We start from the raw sequence: 23,152 nt of genomic DNA, 5'->3' as shown, positions 1-23,152 counted from the left end.
GTGTGTAGCTGTAGTGGTGTAGTTATTCGCATGCAAGTATGTACGTATGTATGTAGGTGGGTGGGTATGTCAGCCCTATGCGTGAATGCGTAGACGTATAGTGGAAATCGCGGGGAAGCGAGTTTATATATAAGTCCATTGTGTTCTATTTGTAGCGAGGCTGGGGAGGCTGTGTTTTGTTTGAGGATTGCCTGTCCCGGTTGATTCCATGGATGGAAGCGGGGGCGCACATTAATTATTCATAATGGCTACCTAGTAGTGAACTGCATGCCTAGAAGAATGGAATAGCCACACTCAATATTACAATCTTAGAGCCTTCTATAGTAAATGCACAGTGCATGGTATTGTCTAAGCAGAAACGGTTCCTAATTTGTACATGATTAAGCCAAGCTCTCATGCGACCATTTACTGGGCCTTGGTAGACATGATGCCTGCACCAATTAGTATCAATCATCTCAATCAAATTCAATCCCATTCTCAAGAACAGAACTTACGCTCGACATCAGCAACGCTCTGCTGGAGGATCTGCTGCAGAACCTTGGGGCTCTCAAGCTCCTTCTGGATCTTGCCAATGACAGTCTCGGCAAGCTCACGCTGCTGGCGCTGCTTGACCTGACCCTCATAGCGCACCCACGACTCGAGAACCTGCTTGGCCTCAGCGGCCAGAGCAGTGCGCTGCTCGAGCTCGTAGGCCTGAGCCTCGAGCTGGGCGGTTTCCTACGCCACATTAGCATCACAATGCAAATCCGCAATACAATTGTGCCAGGCAATACCTTGGAAACAGCAAAGAGCTGCTTGGTGATGTCAACAACACCAGAGAGCTCCTGCACGTTGTCCATGCGCTGCTTGACAGCGTTGGTGTGGTCGGCACGGGCGGCGTTCAGGATATCCTTGTGCTTCTGGACCTGACCCTCAGCCCACTCCTTGTAGGCCGGACCACCGTACTTGGCAACGGCAGTGAAGACGCTGAGCAGACAGAAGGCGGCCACGGTTTCCTCGTTCATGACATAGAGCTCATTGCTGATGGCCGCAATGGAGAGACCGGCGGCGGCGGAGAGGACGGCGGTCTTGGAAACGAGGGAGTTGCCGGGGAGAGAGTCGAGGATCGACTGAGCCTTCTTCTTGGGGTCCTCCGTGGGGACGTTGGAGGCCGCACGAGACGCGGTCAGGGTGGCCGTGATAGGAGCGACGTTGCGCGAGGGGAGGGTCGGCCGAAGCCGGGTAGCACCTGGGTCGGGTTAGCGGCGGGAGACGGGGGAGAGAGATAAAAAAGATGGCGGCGGGCGGGAGAGACGGAGGAAACATACCAATGGCGCTCTTAGCCAGACGCGAAGCCATTGTGGTTGCAGTAGAAGAGGACCTTGACAAGATGGAGAGAGAGGGTGAACGGAACTGAGGAGACTGACTGGAGGTTCTTTCGGGATCGCGGCTAAGACGCTAGCCGTTTTGGGCCCGTCCTCGGAAAAACCTCCTCCCGTCATCTCTACTTTTTTCTTGTTAGACCCTGTTGGAGAATACAGTGCTGCTCGTCTCTCTACTCCTCATCCACCGTCATGGCTGGTCTCGTCTCGGCCGCGGCCGCTTCCAAGAAGCGAAAGAACCCCAAGGACAGCGCCAATCCCTCCTCCAAACGCCGTGTCGTTGCCGAATCCCACAGCGACGATGCCATGGCCAAGGTGCTCGAACTCGAAGAGCAGATCTCCGAGTCGCGCAAGTACTACAACAACATTGCGACCCTGTTGTCGATGCTCAACGCCGAAGACAATGCAGCCCAACCGAACTTGACCGTCGCCGTCTCGCTCTGCAGGGTTTTCAGCCGGTTGATCGCCGGTGGGAATCTGACCGAGACCGAGCGGGCCGCAGAGAACGAGAAAATTATCGTCGCATGGCTGAAGGAGCGTTGTCGGGAATACCAGAAGGCGCTCGTCGCCATTCTCCGCGAGAGCGATCCGTCGTCTCAGGTTCGTTTTCTCGACCATGTCCAGTGCAGTGCACATACTAACGGCTGCAGGTGACGGCCTTGACTCTCGCGATGCGACTCGTCAACGAGCGTGCCACCCACCTGCCCGGCGACGACACCCAAGTGTGGACCTCCGGTTTCTTCAAGAACATTGTCGAGGCGGTGGTGGAGGCCAGAGACGGCGAGCTCCTACGGTCCGAGTTCATCACGAAGTTTGCCAAAGCATACGAAGACGTACAATTCTACACCTTTGTCCAGATCTCGTACGAGCATCCCTCCAAACACCCACTCGTCCCAAGCTAACCATTCCCAGGGACTACGCCGCATCACAACAATCCCCCGAAGCCCTCGACACCCTCATCGCCATCCTCTCCGCATGCGACTCCGTCCCCGGCCCGCAGCACAAGTTCAAAAACTTCTACACCAAGTCGAGCGCGAACAACAAGAAGCTCCTCTCCGTCAACACGCACAAGAAGCGCGCGCAGGACGCCTGGCTCGCCGTCCTCCGCAACAACCTCTCGCAGTCGCAGCGCAAATCCATGCTGCGCATCATGGTGCACTCCATCGAGCCGTGGTTCAGCCGCCCCGAGCTGCTCATGGACTTCCTCACGGACTCGTACAACGTCGGCGGCGCCACCTCGCTCCTCGCCCTCTCCGGCCTCTTCTACCTCATCCAGGAGAAGAACCTCGACTACCCGCAGTTCTACCACAAGCTGTACTCGCTGCTGGACGCCGACCTGCTGCACTCCAAACACCGCTCCCGCTTTTTCCGCCTGCTCAACACCTTCCTCGCCTCCACCCATCTGCCCGCCACCCTCGTCGCCAGCTTCATCAAGCGTCTCGCCCGCCTCGCCCTCAACGCGCCCCCCACCGCCATCGTCGCCATCGTCCCCTTCATCTACAACCTCTTCAAGAGCCACCCCACCTGCACCTTCATGCTCCACCGCGTCGTCCGCGACGACGCCCGCAAGGCCGAGCTCGACGCCGCTGGCATGGACGACCCCTTCGACCCCGACGAGCCTGACCCCACCCGCACCGACGCCCTCGAGAGCAGTCTCTGGGAGATCGTGTCCCTCCAGTCCCACTACCACCCCAACGTTGCCGCCATCTGCCGCATCATCTCCGAGCAGTTCACCAAGCAGATGTACAGCCTCGAGGACTTCCTCGACTACACGTACCAGGGCATGGTGCAGGCGGAGCTGGGGTCGGAGGCGAAGCCGCTCAAGCGCATTCCGGTCGTGGAATATCAGATCCCCAAGCGAATCTTTACCGATCGGTTGTTGGAGGAGGATGGGGGCCAGGATACGGCTCCGGGCAGCTTATTGCGAGGTCTGTGGGATTTCTCGTGACGGTGATGTGCTACGTGACTATGCAGATAGATTTGTTTCCAGCGTACATAATTGAGTCGGAATACTCTATTCAGTTCATTGGCTGCCCAACGCAGCTACTCGAAATTATCTACATAGTACATACCGCCAACACCATGGATGCTACCTAAAACGGTCCACCAGATAAAGTCCTTACAGCCAATACGTCGGCGAACGGAGCCGTTCAAGGCTCGACCTCATTGACCCATTCCTCGCACTGGTTCCCCGTGCGCACCGTTAATGGCAGATACGGCCCCCACTCCGCTGAATGCTGCCACTGGCGATAGAGATACGGCGAGACCGCAACGAGGTTTCCGGGACGTTCGGTAAAATAGTCCGCCCAGGCAGCCTCCTGGTCCTCTGCATCCGGATCCCCGGGGTGGTAATCGCAAAAAACGTCCAAAGCGAACACACCGCGCTTCATATCGTCGAAAAGCTCGTCGCTGACAACGATGGGGATGGCCTCGATGCTCGCACGCATTCTGTTGAGGATCGCCTGCGCCTTTTTCCGGCGCCGCCGCCGCCACACGCCGACGTCGTCCTCCAGCAGCTCGAGGATCCACACCACCTCCTTCTCGGACGTCGCCTGCCGCACCGCAAGCTCCGCCTGCTGCGTGAGCTGGTGCAGGTCGCGGGCCACCGCGCGGAACAGCGCATCGATCCTGGCGAGGGCCCGGGTGAGCCGTGCCGCGAGCACGCGCGAGAGCGAGCGCTCGTACAGCCGGTCCCAGAATGCGAGCCAGTAGAGCTGTCCCGTACGCGACTTGCGTAGCCGTGTTAGCTCGAGCACCGTGATTACGCTGCGGCAGAGGGCTAGTGTCTGCAGCGCGCCGTGCTGCGTGCGTTCCAGCGACGACTGTTCTTGCGACGACCGTCCGCTTGCGCTGTCCCCGTCGGCGGCTGAGCCAGGGTCGCGTCGGGCTGGGCGAGTCCCTTCGGCTCACGCGGTGCGGGACTGAGCGGTAGAATCGCGGGGGTCGGTCGACCGGGGGTGCTTGGTGCGATGCTGAGGCGGTTGATGGCGCGCCTGCGGTTTCTTCGCGGACAGACGAGGATTCGCTGTATTTGCGCGCAGACGACGTACTGGTTTGCAACATTCCAGTGAGGTACTGGTGGGAATGGATTTGGAGGTCTAGAGTGTAACGAATGGATTGGTTTGGGTGTATAACGAAGGTCAAGGTTAAACGAAGGTTGGTAACGAGCGACGGAAACTATGCCATGGATAGGAATAACAATTGACGCTGTTTAACTGATGATGAGTGAGAGGGTGCGAAAGAGAGAGAAAGAGAGAAGAAAGGATTCAAGTGGAGGGGTGCGCATGGTGCTTTAGTAGGAGCAGGAGGAGCATCGTTCTCGTAGACCGACCGCAACGGAAGGAACGTCGGGTCGAGGGTGCGATTCGAAAGTAGTGTAACTCCATTCGGGCAGAATGCAACTGAAGAGCATGGCTCGACCCACGGACAGAATGTGGTCGGCCTCCGCACTTCGTATAGTTGAAGTCGATGAGATTTCCGCTTTCGGTATCCCGATCGCGCTGGCGGCCGATTTGAGCACCGACGGGGTCTGCCCGGTCTTATGTCGGAAGTAGGTAGGTTAGAAATATGTCGAATCTGGAGCTTCGGGCTCTTGTATTTGTACATTCATTATCGCAGGGAATGCTGAGATGAGAGTCATGTTCTGCAATATACGGATAGCTTCTGTTCTGTTGCCAGCATGTAGCGACACACAAGGATGGATTAGCTCAACCCACGTTGCTGAGTAAGTTTATTAAAAAACCTTCGCAACAATTCCGGGGTAGTTCTTTAGCATCATCTCTAAGATTACCTTTATACTCGGTATAGTAGGTAGACGGTCAACACCATCACCTCGTGCAGGCTTAGAGCCCTCGCCACGCTTAGGTCTCTGGATGTATCGAAACCGAGTGATGTCTTTATATGTGGAGATACCCTGAGCTGTCACCTCGCTAACGAAGTTGGGAGCGACTATTTTTATACAGTTGCAATGCAGAATACCAAGCAGTATGCTGGACTTCAACAATCCATGACCTGAAGTAACCTGATTTAATTGATCAAAACCTGGATAGAAGAACACACAGCAAGAAACTTGGGCTCAATCCTGACTGATACATGCCAGCGCCACAGCAGACATCGCAACGAAGCGTTTCGTCCGTTTCAATATCTGCCGTCTGTCTGGTGGCATCAGGACTGTGTACCCAGGACTTCTGTATGACCACAGAACCCATCAACTGGGGCATCAACATGTAAACAAAATTTACAAATTCCTCATACTAACTTCATCCTCTGTTGAAGCTCTTGAACGGCCATGTTTCACATCGACTCGGCTAGATTTTGCCACAATAGTCCATCCATCCCTTGCAGCTCCCGGCATGTTTATCGATTGGACTGGCACGCGCAGAATGGTCGTTCTATATGGAGAATGTCAACATACTGGCAAACCAAGCAACCCATGTCTGGTATGCTCCAGGCACATTGAACAGTCCCAGCAGACATCCTAGTACATGCTCATCTGGATGGGTCCCAGGGAATAGGGACAATTTGCTGCCAGTAGATCTTGGGGATTCTTCAATTCTTCTGTCTCGTTGATAGATGATCGAATCATAAATCCATTCAGTCACCCATACCGGGAGTCCATACCTATAGACGCTTGAGATGTTGTCCCTGTGCTAGACATTCTTCGTTCCAAACAATCCATCCAGACCAGCGCCCCCTTCCTCCAGCCTCATACTTCAACAGACCCCTCGGTGAGACCATTGCTACACATTCTCCTCGAGGATGATTCTTCCATTGGTCTCACCATCCATCACAGTCATGGGCACATTCCGTACACCCTCCTCTACACGCGCCATCGACGCGACATGTCTGCTCCTCCTCCCCATGGATGCAAACTCGAAACAAGTTTGAAGAACCGCCCTGGCTTTAAATCCGAGCAGGTCTCGCCATTCCATCCGATCCGTCCGTTGATAGACTCTTGGACTGTTCTCGTCTAGTGATCTGAAGACCATACTAGATACCTAGTACAGCACTCCAAAACAGGAAGCAGACGGCGATAAGTCCAAGATCTCTCAGGTACTGTTTCTCCCTCCAACACTGCAGGAATCAATCTCAGGTGCTCTTTCCATTGTTACCCCACAAGGGGCTCTACCTCTTGGTTCAATAGGATGAGTGTCTCCGAGTTCCCTCTCCCCCCCTGCGCAACCCATCCATCAATCGTCCTTACTCATACACACTGCTTACCTCCTTCCACAGGGATATTCAATACTCAGCATCGTCTACGGGCCGATTATCAACTACCGCAATCATGCATTGCCTTCGAACGCTTTTCACTATCGGGGCCTGCTTGGCTTATGCCAGCCTAATCAACGCTCTAGCCTTCACAAATTGGCCGGCCTTGGTGATCAGCGGAGAGCCCGTCACCATCGCCTGGGCCGGGGGTGATCCTGCCGCTGTAAGACTACCAGATATGACCGATCCCTAAGTACAGCAGGACACTGACTTCCATCAAGCCGACCACCCTCACGCTCCGCAAAGGCGAATCCGCCAATCTGCACGAAATCAAAGTTCTGGCGACTGCTGCGACCGGAGGTACGTTCAGCTGGACGCCAGACGAGAGCCTAGAAGAAGGCAATGACTACGCCTTTGAGGTCAAACAAAACGACGAGGTCAACTACTCCGGCTACTTCACTTTGGCACATAGTCGTAACCAGATGCCTGCTTCGGTGGGACCGGCTCCCGCTCGATTCGACCCTCACTCTCCGCAATTCGATACATCGCCCAAGGATGCCTTTGGGACTCATGTTATTCAGGGAAATGATGCGGAGTCGGTGACGATGACCAGTGTGCGCCAGACACCGACGGTGGTGGATATATCATCAGAGAAGAACATCGCCCAGGCGCAGATGAACCGTGCAGCCGTCCGAGATTTGCCCGTCGAACTGGCCCTAGGGGCGGTTGCGGTTTTGGTCCCTCTCTTTGTGTGAGCGGTGGGGTCATGGGGAGACTCTTTTTCCCTTCTTTGTCTGTGATATTCTTGGTCTGCTTTGGCTCTTCTGTACCTCCCACTCTCGTTCGTTGTATATATCACCAGCGGCGTATTGATATTGGCCGTTGACCCTTTAATCACGCAAAGGCCCGGAGACCTGGTTTGTTTCATAATCTGTCGGGACCATACAGGCACCGATTGGGATGGTCCATGGTTCATGTTTGCCGTGGCGTGCCACTTGACAGGGGATGACCTGGCCGATGTGATAGTAATGCATGGGATTTCGGATATATTCAGGATCGTCGTAGGGGTATCTGTTACGAAGTAACTACCTTAGTACATAGTAGAGTAGTCTCCGTGATAGTGGTGGTTCATTGACAGCTCACATTCCTTCAGCCGACGGAGTCATCTATTCTCTTCATCTGATTTTCAGCTCAAATTTCTTCTTCTGGTTCTGTGGATATTAATTTCCGACTTCATCTGTTGAGTCTACTGTCCATTAACTAAGCCCTGAGTCAGCTGATGATTGGACTGGACAGACGGCGTGTAGAGAACTCCAGTCCACTTCTCATTTCGCCCGTTTCACCTTCACCCACCGTCTGCTGTCTATTCTTATCCTACTGATCCTGGACTACGGAAGGTAAATAATAATTCATCCACCGTCATCATGTCTCGGCGATGAATAAGCATTGTCGTCACTTGAACCCAACAGTTGATCAGAAATAGTTTCGGCAGATCTCCTGCACTCCAGCGCTGGTCTACTCCTGAGTATGTCCCCTCTTTTCATTGAGCATTCCATTACATGGACATCACCTTGTTCCTCCTCATCAATCCCATCTTTGAAGCTGGTGAGGAGAGAGACCGGTTGTGGGAACAAGCAAAGGGTGTCGATATCAGATTATTGCCTCCTTGCAGCCTCCTTACACTAGTGCTATCTCCCTTCCCCATGCTTCTTGTCAATCCTGCATCCTCGTTCTTCAGCGCCTCGTTCGACGGCAACGGCCGTCCATTCTCTCCAGCATTCCATCCTCTCCGTCCCCACCATGCCGAGCATGGCCCGATTCGGTCGGGCCAAAAAGCCTCCCAAGCCAGAGGTTGACAATCCCCATGCTAACGCCGCAAAGCTCGTCTCAACACCTCCAGATCCCTCTTCCGAACCGCCTCGGATCACGCTGTCGCATGTCGAACCGCATCTAAATATGCACCAGCACAATGGCTTGTTCGAGGCCGACTCGCCCGGGCGACATTCCGATCCGTCACCCGGTGGGTGAACTCATCCTCCCCTCAAAACCTTCGTCAGACCCAGTCTAATGGCCTTACTTTGCACCTGCTGCAGAAACTACCATCGCCTCCGACACAACTTACACCAATGGCTCGACAAGCCCCCCCAACGGCGACTCCGCCCTCCACAAATCCACCTCCGAATGGTCCTCCGCCGTCGGCCACGCCGCCACCGGAAAATCCGGCCGGGTAATTCACAATCTGCAGGAGGACATCGCACGACTGACGCGGGAATGCGGGGTGTATCGGTCCCGGGCGGAGGAAACGCAACGCATGAACGAGGCGTTCAAGATCCAGATCCAGAACATGACCGAACGCCTGCGCAACCTGGAGCAGGCCAACGAGACGAACCTGCATTCGATCGCCCGAAAGGACAAGAAGCTCGACGAGCTGCGCGCCGAGCTCAAAAGCGAACGGGCCCGCCGTGTCCAGGCCGACGACGAGAAGGTCAAGATCAACCAGCTGATGGACGAGGCCCGCGACGACTTCAATCGCAAATGCGCCGAGCTGCAAGAGATTGCGAACCACGCGCGCACGCAGTACGATGTACTTGCCGCCCATTGTCAGCGGGAGCGCACCGACACCCAGCGCAAACTCGCCTCCCTTCGGGACGAGTTCGAGGGGCTGAAACGGAAACATCTCGAGAAGGGCTCGCAGGTGGAACGACTGGATGAAATCATGGCCGAGAAGGATCGCGAGATCCAGGCGGGCCGGGAGAACTTTGAGAAGCTGTTCGCCGCCTATTCGGCGTATAAGCAGGCGCATGACGACGACGTGCGGTCGCTCGTCGAGAAGGGCCATCAGGCTGAGAACCGCATCGACACAGCCCTTGCCTCCTTGAAGGAGACCGAGGTGGAGATGAAGTGGGTGATGCGGCTCGAAGGCGAGAAGAAAGCGTCCGCATAGGCCGCGTGCTTATTGCCCTAGGAACCCCTTGAGCGCTGGCCGCAATATCATCTTGTGGGGGCCGGGAATTTTCTCCTCGGAATAGTCCACGTCGGACATGCAGTATCATCTCGTCTCCGGTACGGCTTGACTTCACCCTCCACTTCACAATCAATCCTCCCTCTACCTGACCTCTGTTTTAATACCTTGTTCGATTCTGTCATCCCGGCGTTGACCGGGATCATCTGATGTTCTGGAGTTTGGGATTGCTTGATACCCTGGGAGAAATAGATTGCCATGTCCCGGCTCGTCTCGTTGGATCTTTTTGAAACTGCAATGATGGCTACAATGTCTAGAGCATGATAGATTTGTTTATAGCATGCATCACCATGGAAATATTACAAGGAGGGATCTGTGGATGGATATAATTGGAGACATTTGGAATATTCTGGTGCATTTTATCGTTTTGTTATGGTCAGGGAAACACAACCAGTTCCGTATTGCAGCGTCCGTTTGTTTTTGTCTGGTGTGAATTCGCTCCTCTTCACTGAGCCTGCTGCAGGGCTCCGACTGCTGTTGTCTTGGGGCCTCCTCTGCGCCTTCCCTTCTGTTGTTCCATCCACCCTCACCTTCTCCTTCTCCCATCTCTCTTTCTCTCTCACTTCCCCTTCAACTCTCTCTCTCTCTCTGTCTGTCTCTCTTCTTCGTTCCCCAGCTCCACCGATCGAACCATCGCTCTCGTGCAAACTCCGTATGGCACGACAACGCCTAACCTTCGCCTCAGTATGGGCGTTTGAGGACCTCGGCGTAAAGGAGATCCAAACCAGATTGAAAGACACCTCCCTTCACGCTGATCTCGTCTGTGAATACGAGAAGCGAGGAGACGTAAGCTCATACCCAGATCTCTCTACTCTCTCCTCCTCACTGACCCTCTCGGGTGGTTCTAGGTGCTTGTAATCAGCGGAAACGCCGACAGTCCGGCGTCTGTGGTGAGCGTGATCGCTGACTACATTGAAGAACAGAGCCATAAAGATCTTCTGGAAGTAAGCCTGCCTCCCTTCCCAGCCGGAGAGAACCATCATCTCCTAACCTAGGAACCCTAGGTCCCGCGTATCCGTCAGATCGAGGTCCCCGTCGCTGTCGTTGGCGATGCCAATCAAGCACTCATGGGCCCTGAAGAGCAGCAGGAGGAGCTCGTATCTCTAGACGACGGGATCGATGCGAACGTTATCTCACTTCCGCTTGATGTCGTGACGAAGACTTGGGCGTGCCCTACTGGGGGGTTAGGCTGTTTTGCGACGGATTTTCAGGATATCCTCGCTGCTATCGAGTCCTTCACGGGGACCAAGATCTCAGTCGTTGATGACATTGTCGGGATCAAAGTCTCGGGAGGCAGTGAAGCGGATGTTAATGACGCTTTGGCGAAGCTTACTCAAGTTGAGAGACCATTGGTGAGTAGGCTCATGTCACCTGGGATTCATCCCTTCTCTGATTGACACCCACCTCAGTCGTGCATTATAAAACCCACAGTGGTGAACATGGTCATCGCCAATTGCGACCACGGGCTACGCCTCCAGAGTTATGCCAGTCTGTGCAAAGGGGCACTCCGTCGTATATTACCTGGTCAAAACCTGAGCGCTATTTCAGATTTCGGTCAGGTGTGCGTCACTGTGTCACTTTTCTTTGACCAGAAAGGCCAGGTGCTCGGATTGCCCGACAACCTGCTCTATCCCTCCAAGGTGACGGAGCAGCCGAAGGCATCTCGGATCTGGAATGACTTTAGGTTCCAGGAAATTGGTAACGGTGACGACTACGTCGCTCTCGAATCAATTGTTGAGAATGATTCCCACCGGCACCCTTATCTGTCCGCGGATAAGGTCGAGGAAGTCAGTCAATGGGTGGCGCGGGCTGATTCAGCGTCCGCCAGTCAAGATGCCGATACTCCCACTATCTCGAACCCTGAGCCTACTCCCGTGGATCCCCGGCCTCCTGTGGAGAGGTCCCGTCCGGCAGGTATCAAGGCACGGAGGCCTGTGCCATCGGGTCAAGAGGCTCCAAATAAGACTGCTCCAGAGAGACGTGTCGTGCCGCTTGACAATCAAGTCTCAGATCGAAATGGTCGTCAAATATGGCGGATGACATACACTCCAGATCCAGCCGCTTCGGCGTCTGAGAAAGAGATACCACAAGAGAATCCAGCGGCTCTAGCGTCTGAAGGGATGCCGCAAGGGAGTGGGAGCTCAGCGTTGAACGACCTTCTCGGCCTCATTTTGGGGGACGATCCTGAGCATGCTATGTCAAGCAGTCCAGAAGCTACGTTGGCTTCGGAACAGAAATCTACTTCCGGCAGCGAACAGGGTCGAAAGCTCGCCTGTCTGAGAGAAGCATATGCGAGAAGAGAACATGAGGTCCTCAGGGATACGTCCGTAACTACCCGAGCTTTGCCACATACCCGAGGCCTTGCGAATCAGGTGTTTGCGCAGCAGAGGATCGAGGATTTTGAAAGGCAGCGCACTCATGACCATCGTCAAGAGGTGGACGAAATCGCGACCCGCACATTTCATACGACGATGAGCCAGCAGGCGGGGAAGACTAAGGCCAAGAAAGCTATCGCCGCAAAAAGACAAAAAACTCTTGAAGAAGCCTGGGGGGCATCAAAGAACATCTCAAAGAAACCAACCGGTGATACTCCCAAATCCTCTCTTCCAGCGGAGCAGAGCGAATCTGCTACATCCAAGAAGGCAAAGCCAAATGGTCAGGCCGCCCAGGATACACAAGCGGAGGCGAGTCATGCAGATATCAAAGAGCTCTTCGAAACCATCAGACCAGTTTTGGAAATTGCCGAGTGTTTCCCAGGGACTCTATCATTGGAGGTCCAAATTGGGCTACTCTTGATTCCAGTCCTTCCCAAGACCTGTCCGCAAGACGTCATCCTCATGGATGCATGGACTAAGATCTTCCGGCCCCGCGGAGGCGTGAGTGCCCCAACAACGAAGTTCATCAACAGGGTCACTGCGACTGGCTCAGATGTGGATCACATCGTGGATTTGAAGACGTCGCGTGACCAAGAGAAGCGTCGCCTCTTTGAGCAGAATTACAGCGAGTACAATGTCACCTACGAGTTCCATTGCTCGACGAAGGCTTGTAAACCCCTGGTTATCGTCGTGGAAGAAGATGGGAAGCACTCTATCAAAAAGGACTCACCCACTCTAGGTGCGGTTCATTTACATTTTCCTGGACAAGTTTGGGACGCCAGGGTGGCACTGAGCGGTAGTATTGAATCAACCGCGGATGTCCCGCCTGAGGTCGAAGAGTCCGCTCAGTACCTCGTTGACCACATATGGGTCCAACCGGAGAGATCTGTGCTCCATATCTTCACGAAATTGCCGGCGGAGAAACAGATTACGATTGAGAAGGTACTCATGAAAAGGTGGACGCGTCACCGGTATATCCGTCCAGACGAAAGCACGTCGAAGGGAGTGTCCACCGCCATGGCCCCACGACGGACGAGCTCAGCTTCAGATTGGGGCAGTACGTCAAGTCTGAGCTCTACAAGTGATGGTCAAGACATTTTCTTGCAAATCACGGAGACCCAGGACTTGATTATCGGAACAACACTACACGACCGTCAAGCGGTAAGAGCCCGGTGCGATGCAGTGAGAGACATGGGTAAAAGTGGAAGGATGTGGTACGAAGTGTCGCTGGTGAGTCCCGCAATTGAAGCTATTCTGAGAGCGAATACCACCCTGGAAGTCGGCGAGCGGACGGATGACTGGAGGAGCATTGACCTCTTTGGAAACGACGCGGCTTTCGTTGGTGACGATCCCTCGACCATGAGTCCTGTCGCTACTGCTATCGGCAATGCTGGCCTTGGCGAGCTTTTTCGGCTCACGAAGACAGTCGTTGAGAAGATGGACGGTATTGGGTATTGGAATTCGGGATTGGCAGTCGAAGCCGTAGGCAATGTGCCATCTCGTCCTCTCCTCAAGGCTGGAGTTTCCGCCGACCGTGTTGTCGAGCCTAAAAGCCTCAGTTTCGATGAGCTAGAGAGCGTCAAGGAAGTTGGGAGCATTGTTGGCGATTCGAAGAGCAAGCAGTTTTGCGTTGAAGAGTCTATCAAGGATACTGACGCTGACGTGGGCTACTGGTGACTGCGTCGGACAATCAGAGCAGATTCCTGTGGGTTTGGAGCCGTTTCCTAGATACATCGCAGGCTGAAAGCCATGTGAGTCCGCATGGCAGGATGGCGGCACTCTCGGCTGACGAAGGAGGACCGGTCAGGAAATGGTGCAGGCACTGGTATTTCTAGAAGATCAATATCCTTTTCATGTGTTTTATATTTTATGGAGATGCCTTGTGGAACCTCGCAGGTATCGCAGTTAACATGCCACTGATTTCATTCATGAATCTCTTCTCTAACATAGATCTCAACCCAAATCTATATACGTCCGTTGGACACCAACACTGTACAGCAACTTTATGCTTCTTCCGCCTTCTTGTATATATTCTTAAACCTCTACTCATCATCTTCCGGGGCATCATCCACGCCTCGCAACCAAGCGGCTCGGGCATCAACTGCGGCCTTCCGCACATCTCTCTTGGGATCATCCAGGACCATACGCAACGCGCGCAGCACCTGGTTCTTCACCGGCAACAACGGGGACAGCTTCCCTGCCTTGGCGATGGCCGGTGCATCAGACTGGGGCGTCTGCGCCAGAAGGTACAAGCACTTGAGTGCATTGACACGCAGGCGCGTCCCATTGACTACACCCCCGTCGGTAGACCGAGTGTATTCCGTCGTCCGGAGCAAACGGGTCACCAAGCTCTGGACATGGCCGCACTCGTCGATGATGCGCACACCGCCGTTATCGCGGATCAAGACGGCGAGGGTGTCGAGGGTAGCGGCGCGCACGGCCTGCGAGTCTTCGGCGGCGGTGGCGAGATCCAGACTCTGCAGGAGGAGGGGAAGGAGGGTGGGCAGCTCGGGGAGGACCAGGGACGGGGAGATGGTGCGGAGGATGCCGGACAGGGCGGTCAGATGGGCGGGCTTGATGTGGTCTGCGGGGGCGTTGGCCGAGGCGGAATCGGCGACGTTGACTTCGCGGATCTTGGAGGCGATGAGCGGGACCAGGGTGGTGAAGACGCGTTGTTTGCTGAGCAGGCGGATTGTGGCGCCGTTGGCGGGCGAGAGCACCGGGTCGTCGCCGAGGAGGATGCCGAAGCTTCGGGCTGCGGTTGTGCTGGTGGGCTCGTCTGTGGAGGAGAGCAGTTGGAGCAAGGTGGTGAGGATTTGGGTGGTTTTGGGGGCGAGGCGGAGGATGAGGGCCTTGGAGAGCCAGAAGATGGTTTGGATTTGCTCGGTGGTGAGGGCGATGCTGTTGTTGCTCGTTGCTGAGGTGTCGGGCGGGAGGAGAGTGTCGAGTTGGTCGGTTGCCAGGGCAAGGTCCGACTTGGGGAGGAATTTATTGGTTAGGAGGGCAATGTGGCGGAGGAAAGAGAGGTGTGTGGCCGGCTCGCTGGGGGCAGTGCAGCGCTTGGTCAGGTCGGAGAGCAGCGCGGCCATGCTGGTGCTGTCGGAGGTGTAGGGGATAGTGGTGGTGCTGTCGGCGGGGAGCGCCGCCAGCAGGTAGGTTGAGAGGATCATGGTGCGCTGGTGGTCGGCGGTGGTGGACTCCGCGAAGGGGACGGTGGAGAAAGCGTCGTCTGAGAACAGGGTGTAGACGTTCTTTGCGACCTCGTCTTGCTTGGGTCGCGAGAGGGAGCGCACGATGAGATTGCACAGACGGCCAAGGATGTCGAGGACGGCGGCGTCGTTGAGGATCGTGTTTTTGGCGAGGCCGCAGGCGGAGGCCGCGGAGCTGCGGCAGAGGGCCACAACGATCTTGTCGTGGTAGAGGTCGATGTTTGGGTCCTCGTCCATCTTGCGCTGGTTCATCACGTAGAGAATGGCCATCAAGATGGCGCGGGGGTAGGCAGCGGAGCCGGGCTGGTCCTTTTGGAGTAGGATGGTCAGCTTGCTGAGGAGCCGGCGAACGAGCGTTTCAAAGATGTCCCTTTCGATGCTGATCTGCGCGAGGGTCTCGAGGGTCGTCATGTAGTCGGTGTTGGTGCCGTCATCGGCATCAGGCAGCGTCGCCACAAATGCTGGAAAAGTGATGTCCATGATCAGCCGGGGCTTGTGCTTGGAGATCTCCGCCAGGGCGGAGATAGCTTCCTTCTTGAGGTCGCCACGGCCAACGGACTCCTCCTTCAAGAGAATCTCGTCAAGATACTGGACAAACAGGCCGATCTCGTTGTCTTGGAAGTAGTCACGCAGGGTTGACAGGCGGAGGAAACCTTTGAGGGCTGAAGTGCGGAAGGAGACTTCTTCTTTAATGACGCCCATAAGCGCCTGGCCCAAGATGTCTGAAAACTGGTCCTTGAACTCGAGCAGCGGGTTCTCGACGGTAGGCTCAGAGTCGCGTGTCGTCCATTCCCCATAGACCTTCACGGCAGACTCGAAGAGAACCGATAGGGTCTCCAGAAGAGCCCTTTGTTTGGCAATTCCGTCGGCCTCTTGATAGATGGTTAACAGGGGCGCCACGACTGCCTTCACCACCAGAACGAATGCAACGGCTGATGCTGAGGATATGGCACTCAGAATTTGCTGAGCGGGCTTGGCCTGTTTCTGCTGGGGTTCCCGCAGTTGTTCATTGCATTCCCTCGTGATGGGTCGCAGGTAATGGGCGAGAGGCAGCTGGTCAGAAACTTCGTTCACACCCTCTGATAGGCGTTTGGCGATGCCCTGCAGGGCCTGCAGGGAGAGCTCCGAGAGAAACTCCTCCTGGGCGTTGAGAATCTCAAACTTGAGGGCATCCCAAATAGTGATCGAATGCGTCGAGACCGTGTTCGGGTCGTATGAAGAGATGCAGGCAATCAGTGCATTCAGCGCGTCTTTCTGTGCGGGTTGTTAGAATATGGGGACGGATCGAGGCGAAGACACATACTTTCACATTCGGAGACGTTGAATCAAGTTTGTCTAGCAAGGCTGGGATGGCATGCGGAGCGAACAGGCCGGTTGAAGCAATGCAATCCTGAAGACGATCTTTCAGATCCTGAGCGGTGATCCCGTATGGATCATTCGGTGGTGGCCTGAATGTGATCGGGAAGTAGTTGTATACAGATTCAAACAGAAGCTATACTCTGTCAGTCAGCAGAACTGGCATACGGGCTGTCCGTGCACACCTCGGTATGGTTCGTGATATCCCATTCCACCATGACCACCTTCAGAATGGAAAACACAAGCATCAGATTGCGCGGGTCCTTCTCACCCGTCATGAGGTCCACAATTCCGACAAGTGAGTCATCTCCCATCTCATGGAGAGCTAGAAGTTGTCAGCGGAACGCAAAGATCAACGCAGGGTTCCACAACATACCGGCCCGGTGGTTCGACATCAGTTCATTCAGCAGCTGGTAGACCTGGAACCTTTGCGACTGTGACCGAGACTGATGATCTTGGAGGCGCTCGAACATACTACCCAATTGTTAGCATCATTCTGCGTACAATGGCTTATCTCCGCGGAGTCACCAGCCGGAGAACGCAGGCATTCGCAACTCACGCTCGTGCGACGTCCTCCGCCAGCTCTTTGTTGAACCGATCCAATCTCTGGAGCGTATCCAGTCCGGAAATAGCGCCTCCATCTTCAATCCGATCACAAAAGAAGGTCGTGAGGACCTGAATCTGTTGTCTCGAGAGGAATTTCGGAGGCAGGGCCTTGATCACAGCGGTGAGATAGGAGACGGCTTTTCCTCGCAGTATGGGGTCTTCGTCGTTGATATATTCGCCCAGTGACTGGACGACATCGATCAGGGAGGCCTTCTTGCTCTCCACGTCTGTTCACTCCGTTAGCACTCCGTCCAAGTGGGAGAGGGGTAATGCGAGATAGCGAGGGGATGATCGACCTTGGGCGACTCGTTCGGCAATCTGCTTGGCCTCCTGCTTGTCATGGTCGACGACCAACAGAAAGGTCTGCAGGGCCGACATGGTGACGTTCGGGGCGAGACAATTGGGATGTGTCTCGGTCTGCTGCAGCGCTGGCTCGTCGGAGTACTGGCCCCCATCCCGCTGGACGGTTTTTGTGCCGCTCTTATCGATAGCCGCTGGGTCACGTGTATGTCTGATACCGAACGGGAAATCGCCAGTACTTGCGTCATGGGCCCATCCATCATCTACCTTGACCCTGCCATCAACTCACCAAGATGCGACCCATCCTTAATACAATCACTCTCGGCTTATCATTCCTCTGCGCTGCATCCGCCGCCGTCGCTTGGGACGTCCCCTCCCTCAACACCCTCCGCAAACGTCTCCCCCGGGCCCTCGTCGACACCCCTCACCTCCGAGATCATATCCAGATCGAAGAGAACAAAAAGCTACAGCAGTGGCTGCAAACCCAACAACCACCGACAGGCAACTTTGTACCGCAGGTTGTCATGCCCGGAACGAACGATGGAAACGATGGCGCCGGGCATGGCACCAACGATGACAACCCGGTCATCGCGGATGTGCTGCCTCGCACGCGCGGCATCAACATCTTCGCCGGACTAACGCGGGACTTTGAGTCCGTCGAGTCGCGGCTCAACGATGCGAAACACAACATCACGGTGCTGGCGCCGCGGAACAGCGCCATCCAGGGCCTCCCGCGGAAGCCGTGGGAGAACCCGGATGACTATGCGCAGTTTGGAGAGGCGGCAGCGTACGAAGGGCAAGATGGACAGGACCGCGCGAAGCGGAACTTGAAGCGCTTTGTTGATGCACATATTGTTACTACGAGCCCGTGGGCGGAGGGCGAAGAGGCTGAGACCCTCGGCGGAGACACATTGCGGTGGACGAAGGATGGGGAGAAGATCTATGTAAGTGTTTGGTTTGACTCCGTTCATCTATTTTACCGTGTGCTGACTGACTGACTAGATCCAACCCGGCAATATTGAGGTTGATAGTGTTGCGGAGAAGGTATCGAATGGGGAGGTGTGGGTGCTTAATGGTGTGATCAATTACCGCTAGGACCGGATGATGATTTACGATGCGACGTTTTGTTTTGGGTATGATCATGAATATAAGAAATTCCTTTGGTTGTTAATCTAACATGTTTGATTTGATCGCGAAGTTTCAACGTAACGTAGATTAGTATTTCTGCTCTAACATTTCATCCACCTGTAGGTATACAGACAGCCACGTCTAGTAAGCCTTCTTCGAAGCAATGTTATGCAGGATCCGGTCCTCAATTCCGTCCAGAATGCAAAAGTGCTCCACGACCTCCAGGTTCTCGGCCTCATTCTGGTACAGCTTATCCGGGTCCTGGCCGGGCTGGAAGGGATTGACGCTGGCCGCCGGGTTCATGTTCGCCATCTGCTGGGACATGTGGTTTGCAGCTGAGACTCGTTAGTACCAATGTGTAGCATAAGCTTCAACCCGAACATCATGAACTCACCATTATCACTACCCAGAATGAACCCAAACACCGACTGCAGGCCAAACAAGTTCAAGAAATACCACGACAGACTCGACACCCACCGCACATCCAGGTCACGGGTCATGACACCGGACTGCAGCATCGACTTGAACCGGATAGTCAGGGGGAAGGGCAATTTCACTGCAGATCGTTAGTCACGGTGCTCCATAGCCGTTAAAGCTTCACAGCAAGCATACAAATAACGAATCCCGAAAAGAAAGCGTTGATCCAGCTCATGATCAACGTCTGGGGGATCATCATCATCATGTTTCCCTTCATCATGCCCATCATGGCCTCCATGCCCGCCGGGTCGGTCATCGGGTTCGCGGGGGGCTGGCCGCGGTTGGCCGGGTCCTTGAGGAACTCGCCATTGTGGTACGCGGACACAAGGTAGTTCTTGCGCTGCTCGAAGGCTTCTTTGGTCAGGACGAAGCCGTTGTTGCGGAGGTTCACGCCGCGTATGAGTCCGAGGCGTTCGCGGGACTCTGCGGCGGTCGACGGGGGCTTGGGCGGGTTGTTCATCAGGACAGTGGCATAGTGGCGGAGGATACCAGTTAAGATCTGTTCATTGGTGTGAGTTCACCGTTGCCTGTAGGTTATCAGCAGGGATTGGATGCAGCATACCATGACAATGGAGATGGGGAAGAGGATCCAGTAACTGCAGTGATCAGGTCAGCGCGGGGAGCTTGGGTTCGTCTGCAATCCGTAGGAACGTACAAGAGAGCGGGATCCCGCAGGATCGTCTGCTCGACCCCTTGCAATGCCATGATGGAGGTGGTTGCGGGCGATGGCGAGGGGAGATGCAGGCAGAGAGAAGAAGAGGAAATGCGGGAGTGGACGGACGGTCGATCGATGTCACGAAAGTACTGCCGCTTTAGCTCCGCCCTCGGACAGGACAGCTCGCCGCAACTCCTCGCCGCCCATCCATAAACAAACCTCTCTGTACTAACACCACGCTCAATCTGCATCCCCTTTCAAACCGTCGTGTTATTTAGCTTTTATATTCTGTTTATAACTGAGCACCGCTCCCATGGCGTCCACCGAGGCACCCAAAGTGCCCGTCTACTCGGTCAATGGTCAGTATACATCCTAGCTCTTTGCGACACCTGTCTGCTCTATTCAGGCTCCGTCATACACACCGCACACCCGACCAACGCAGGATCAATACAGACACACAAACTAACCAGTCCAGACCTCAAATCCACCACCGACGACGCCCTAGCCCCCTACCTGGGAACCCTGCCGCAACCCTATACCTTCGCCCAGGACCACGCAAAGACCAACGTGCGCTTCCTCCTGGGCTACAGCGCCGTCGCCATTGCCGCCTTCACCTTCTACGCCGACCGCAAACTCGGTTGGGAAGCCACCCGCTCCCCATGGATCTTCGCCGCCGTGGGTTCCTACTTCGTCCTGAACAGCCTTCTCACCTACTGGATTTGGGCGGTCGAGGCAGGCGAGGTCTACCGCGGGAAGCGCAAGTCTGGCGAAACGGTATCTCTTCCTTTCTCTTCTTTCTCTCTTTCTCCAACCGTCCGATGAAGTGAGATTGTATGCGGTTTGTGGCAGAAGCTAACGTGCTGGTTGCGTGGACAGATCTCCCTTCGGTCGTCGGTGAAGAAACACTCGCCGTTGTATAAGGTGCGCGTACAATACCGGTCTGCGGCGGACAAGGTGTTGCAGGAGAAAGAAATCGAGGCTCCGTTTACTCGGTGGTTCTCGGCCGACGGCGTATTCCATCCCGCGCCGTTGCGCGCGTGGCTCGCGAGTGAGATTGAGGTGCTGCGCCTCGCGGCGAAGGAGACCGAGAAGAAGACCGGCGGGGCAGGGAATCTTGTTGGGGTTCCAGACGATGACAGCAAAGCGCGACGACGCGGTTAGATGTGGGGGAGTGCATTGGACGACTTGGTTGAGCCGAAACGCATTGTGGACATGGATTACTTGAAGAGGCAAAAAACAGCTGCTAGCATTTACTCTGCATTATTTACGAAGAATGATTCGGGACAATAGTTTCAGTTCGCGAAATCGTAACACATCGTCTAAATACCGACTAACACATCAATAGCAGAAGAGAACCCATCTATACATCTGAGGCTTTTGAGCTTCATCTCCCGCGTGCGAATTATTGAGCCTGCGCCTCAAGGGTGCCCGGGCGCTCGGTGGCTTCCGCGGGCTTCACATCATCCAGTCTCCGGTTTTGGATCAGGCGCTAGATGGGTCGTTAGCGGGTGTCAAAACTAAGATGAATGCAAGACTCACCAGGAGGTTACGAAGCAAGACAACGATGGTCACCTTGCCAATGGAAGGCACAAAGATAGAGGCCTTCTGCTTGACTTCGGGTCCGAAGTTCTATAAGCGAATTAGCTACAGACTGCGGCGGTTGGATATCAGGGAGGACTACCTTCTCGCTAGAGAAGTTGACACACACGGCACCCTCACGGAGAAGGCTGGTATCGAACTTGTAGGAGTCACCGGGAACACCACAGATGACCGTGTCGCACAGAGGAGCCACATCCTTCAGCGTCTTGCCCTCCAGGTCGTGAATCTCATGCCGGCCCTTCTTCAGACCCTCACCGCGAGTGAATCGCTGGATGCCGGTGACGTCGACACTGTAGACGCAGGCACCGTCGTTGGCCAGCAGGGCGGCGAGCGGGCGTCCGACGACCTCGGAGCGGTTGACGACACAGATGGTGCGGCCGAAGAGACGGTTTCCATACGGCAATATCGTGTTGTAGATGTTGAGGTATTCGAGGATCTTGATAATGGCGAGTGGCGTGCAGGGCAGGATACACTTCTGGCGCTTCGTCTCGGGGTCCAGGAACCGAATGTTCTGGTACATGTTGAAGATGTAGCGATGGCTCAGGCCCTCGACATCCTTGGATACGTCGACAATCTGCTGGAGGTACTGGTCTTGGCGGTTGTTGAAGATGGGGTAGTATACGATGATACCGTCAACGTCCGAGTCGACGTTGGCGGCGAGGATGGCTTCTTCGAGGTCATCGCGGTTGACTTCACGGAGAGAGTAACGGAATCCACTGTGAGAAGGAGCAACTACATTAGCTACGAGACGAGGGTGCAGTAGGGAAAGCCGTGCACGGGATATGGCGGTCCTCCGTGGCTCTCCGAGATCGCACTTGGATTGCGCCTTGACGCAGTCCCAGAGATCAGGAAGAGCCATTGAGACCAGTGAAGCAGGTCTGATAGACTACTCACTTTTCTTGACAGGTCTTCTCCGTCCACTCAGCATACATGCGCGCGGCAGGGTCATTGTTGGCGAGGAACCCGACGAGGTGAGGGGCTTTGTCCAAGGTCTGCAGGCCCTGCTTGACCTCCGCGAGCAGGCCGTTCGCAACGTTCTTGGAGAGCACCACCTTGCAGGAGGCGGGCGTAGATTCCGACGCAGAAGCCATGAGGGGCGATTCAATGGTGAAAACCTGAGAAATTGACAGCCGGTTCGGTCAAATCAAGGCACTGTTGACCAGCTTTGGCGGGGGAGTCATGGATAAAAATTTGGCGGGAAAAGATTCTCGCTTATCGATAGGAACAGATGCCGCTTTCGGCCCACTGCCAGCGTCGCAGTCAGCCATGGCGGATAAATGCTAGGATAAATGCATAGTCAGAGAGACTTTACTCCTATAGATATCTACTGTATCACAATTCATGATCCGTTGCCCATTGTTCCATGAAATGCATTGATGTTATATTTACCTTCTCATAGTAGTTGGTCACCTGGGGTAGAAGTAAGACCATACAGGAAGTGTAGGTAGAGTAGACAACCCCTCTACTTCTAACAAAGACTTACCATAGTACAATAATAGAAACCTACATGCACAAGTACTTTACTCTTTCCGGGTGTACACGGAACGAGATATTTACGCCAGGCGTACATCAAACACTACACAACAAAAGAAATCATATTCAAGGCTGCATATGAGGAAACCAGGAATCTCAGCCGAAAATTACTGGATAGTAGTACATCGTCCCTCCCAAGGAAGATCAACGCATCCACTGTTCTTCAACCGTCCCGGTGCCGCAAAAGGATCTAAACGTACAGGATATTATTCGTATCTTTGCCTTTCTGAGTCGATCCACTAGTTGGTTCCCCGTTAAACCTACAGACAGATCAGGCCGTACTCACATCGAGATGCCACAATTACATCTGCGAAGTTTCCGAC

The 23,152-nt window shown here is 54.8% G+C and overlaps 10 protein-coding genes across 10 annotated transcripts; 6 read left to right on the top strand and 4 right to left on the bottom strand.

Annotated features, from left to right (window-relative positions):
• Positions 1-405: 405 nt before the first annotated feature.
• atp4 (F1F0 ATP synthase subunit 4) lies at positions 406-1,338 on the bottom strand (the record flags this gene model as incomplete). The annotated part of the gene is made up of 4 exons (XM_001213955.1): positions 406-431; positions 495-717; positions 774-1,228; positions 1,308-1,338. 4 exons carry the CDS (start codon positions 1,336-1,338, stop codon positions 406-408), a joined length of 735 nt encoding a protein of 244 aa, XP_001213955.1.
• A 215-nt stretch (positions 1,339-1,553) lies between these two features.
• On the top strand, positions 1,554-3,309 carry noc4 (ribosome biosynthesis protein NOC4; the record flags this gene model as incomplete). Its single annotated transcript, XM_001213954.1, has 3 exons — positions 1,554-1,961; positions 2,012-2,223; positions 2,274-3,309. The coding sequence occupies 3 exons, from the start codon at positions 1,554-1,556 to the stop codon at positions 3,307-3,309; spliced, it is 1,656 nt and encodes a 551-aa protein (XP_001213954.1).
• A 3,336-nt stretch (positions 3,310-6,645) lies between these two features.
• Positions 6,646-7,324, top strand: ATEG_04775 (GPI anchored serine-threonine rich family protein; the record flags this gene model as incomplete). The annotated part of the gene is made up of 2 exons (XM_001213953.1): positions 6,646-6,792; positions 6,851-7,324. The coding sequence occupies 2 exons, from the start codon at positions 6,646-6,648 to the stop codon at positions 7,322-7,324; spliced, it is 621 nt and encodes a 206-aa protein (XP_001213953.1).
• A 1,045-nt stretch (positions 7,325-8,369) lies between these two features.
• On the top strand, positions 8,370-9,513 carry ATEG_04774 (uncharacterized protein; the record flags this gene model as incomplete). Its single annotated transcript, XM_001213952.1, has 2 exons — positions 8,370-8,589; positions 8,663-9,513. The coding sequence occupies 2 exons, from the start codon at positions 8,370-8,372 to the stop codon at positions 9,511-9,513; spliced, it is 1,071 nt and encodes a 356-aa protein (XP_001213952.1).
• Positions 9,514-10,245: 732 nt separating this feature from the next.
• Positions 10,246-13,452, top strand: ATEG_04773 (uncharacterized protein; the record flags this gene model as incomplete). The annotated part of the gene is made up of 5 exons (XM_001213951.1): positions 10,246-10,377; positions 10,440-10,535; positions 10,596-10,943; positions 11,001-13,196; positions 13,393-13,452. 5 exons carry the CDS (start codon positions 10,246-10,248, stop codon positions 13,450-13,452), a joined length of 2,832 nt encoding a protein of 943 aa, XP_001213951.1.
• A 556-nt stretch (positions 13,453-14,008) lies between these two features.
• On the bottom strand, positions 14,009-17,515 carry ATEG_04772 (MET18/MMS19 family protein; the record flags this gene model as incomplete). Its single annotated transcript, XM_001213950.1, has 6 exons — positions 14,009-16,429; positions 16,479-16,667; positions 16,717-16,856; positions 16,908-17,005; positions 17,091-17,364; positions 17,434-17,515. The coding sequence occupies 6 exons, from the start codon at positions 17,513-17,515 to the stop codon at positions 14,009-14,011; spliced, it is 3,204 nt and encodes a 1,067-aa protein (XP_001213950.1).
• Positions 17,516-17,961: 446 nt separating this feature from the next.
• On the top strand, positions 17,962-18,532 carry ATEG_04771 (uncharacterized protein; the record flags this gene model as incomplete). The annotated part of the gene is made up of 2 exons (XM_001213949.1): positions 17,962-18,381; positions 18,440-18,532. 2 exons carry the CDS (start codon positions 17,962-17,964, stop codon positions 18,530-18,532), a joined length of 513 nt encoding a protein of 170 aa, XP_001213949.1.
• Positions 18,533-18,706: 174 nt separating this feature from the next.
• ATEG_04770 (ER membrane complex subunit EMC3) lies at positions 18,707-19,747 on the bottom strand (the record flags this gene model as incomplete). The annotated part of the gene is made up of 5 exons (XM_001213948.1): positions 18,707-18,900; positions 18,960-19,121; positions 19,178-19,541; positions 19,605-19,638; positions 19,698-19,747. The coding sequence occupies 5 exons, from the start codon at positions 19,745-19,747 to the stop codon at positions 18,707-18,709; spliced, it is 804 nt and encodes a 267-aa protein (XP_001213948.1).
• A 263-nt stretch (positions 19,748-20,010) lies between these two features.
• Positions 20,011-20,858, top strand: ATEG_04769 (signal peptidase complex subunit 2; the record flags this gene model as incomplete). Its single annotated transcript, XM_001213947.1, has 3 exons — positions 20,011-20,056; positions 20,173-20,471; positions 20,574-20,858. The coding sequence occupies 3 exons, from the start codon at positions 20,011-20,013 to the stop codon at positions 20,856-20,858; spliced, it is 630 nt and encodes a 209-aa protein (XP_001213947.1).
• A 241-nt stretch (positions 20,859-21,099) lies between these two features.
• Positions 21,100-22,387, bottom strand: ATEG_04768 (methylenetetrahydrofolate dehydrogenase (NAD(+)); the record flags this gene model as incomplete). The annotated part of the gene is made up of 4 exons (XM_001213946.1): positions 21,100-21,186; positions 21,237-21,326; positions 21,406-22,012; positions 22,191-22,387. The coding sequence occupies 4 exons, from the start codon at positions 22,385-22,387 to the stop codon at positions 21,100-21,102; spliced, it is 981 nt and encodes a 326-aa protein (XP_001213946.1).
• Between the last annotated feature and the right edge of the window lie 765 nt (positions 22,388-23,152).

Source organism: Aspergillus terreus, genomic scaffold, assembly GCF_000149615.1.
Source record: "Aspergillus terreus NIH2624 scaffold_6 genomic scaffold, whole genome shotgun sequence".
Taxonomy (NCBI): domain Eukaryota; kingdom Fungi; phylum Ascomycota; class Eurotiomycetes; order Eurotiales; family Aspergillaceae; genus Aspergillus; species Aspergillus terreus.
This window is presented reverse-complemented; position numbering and strand designations above follow the sequence as displayed.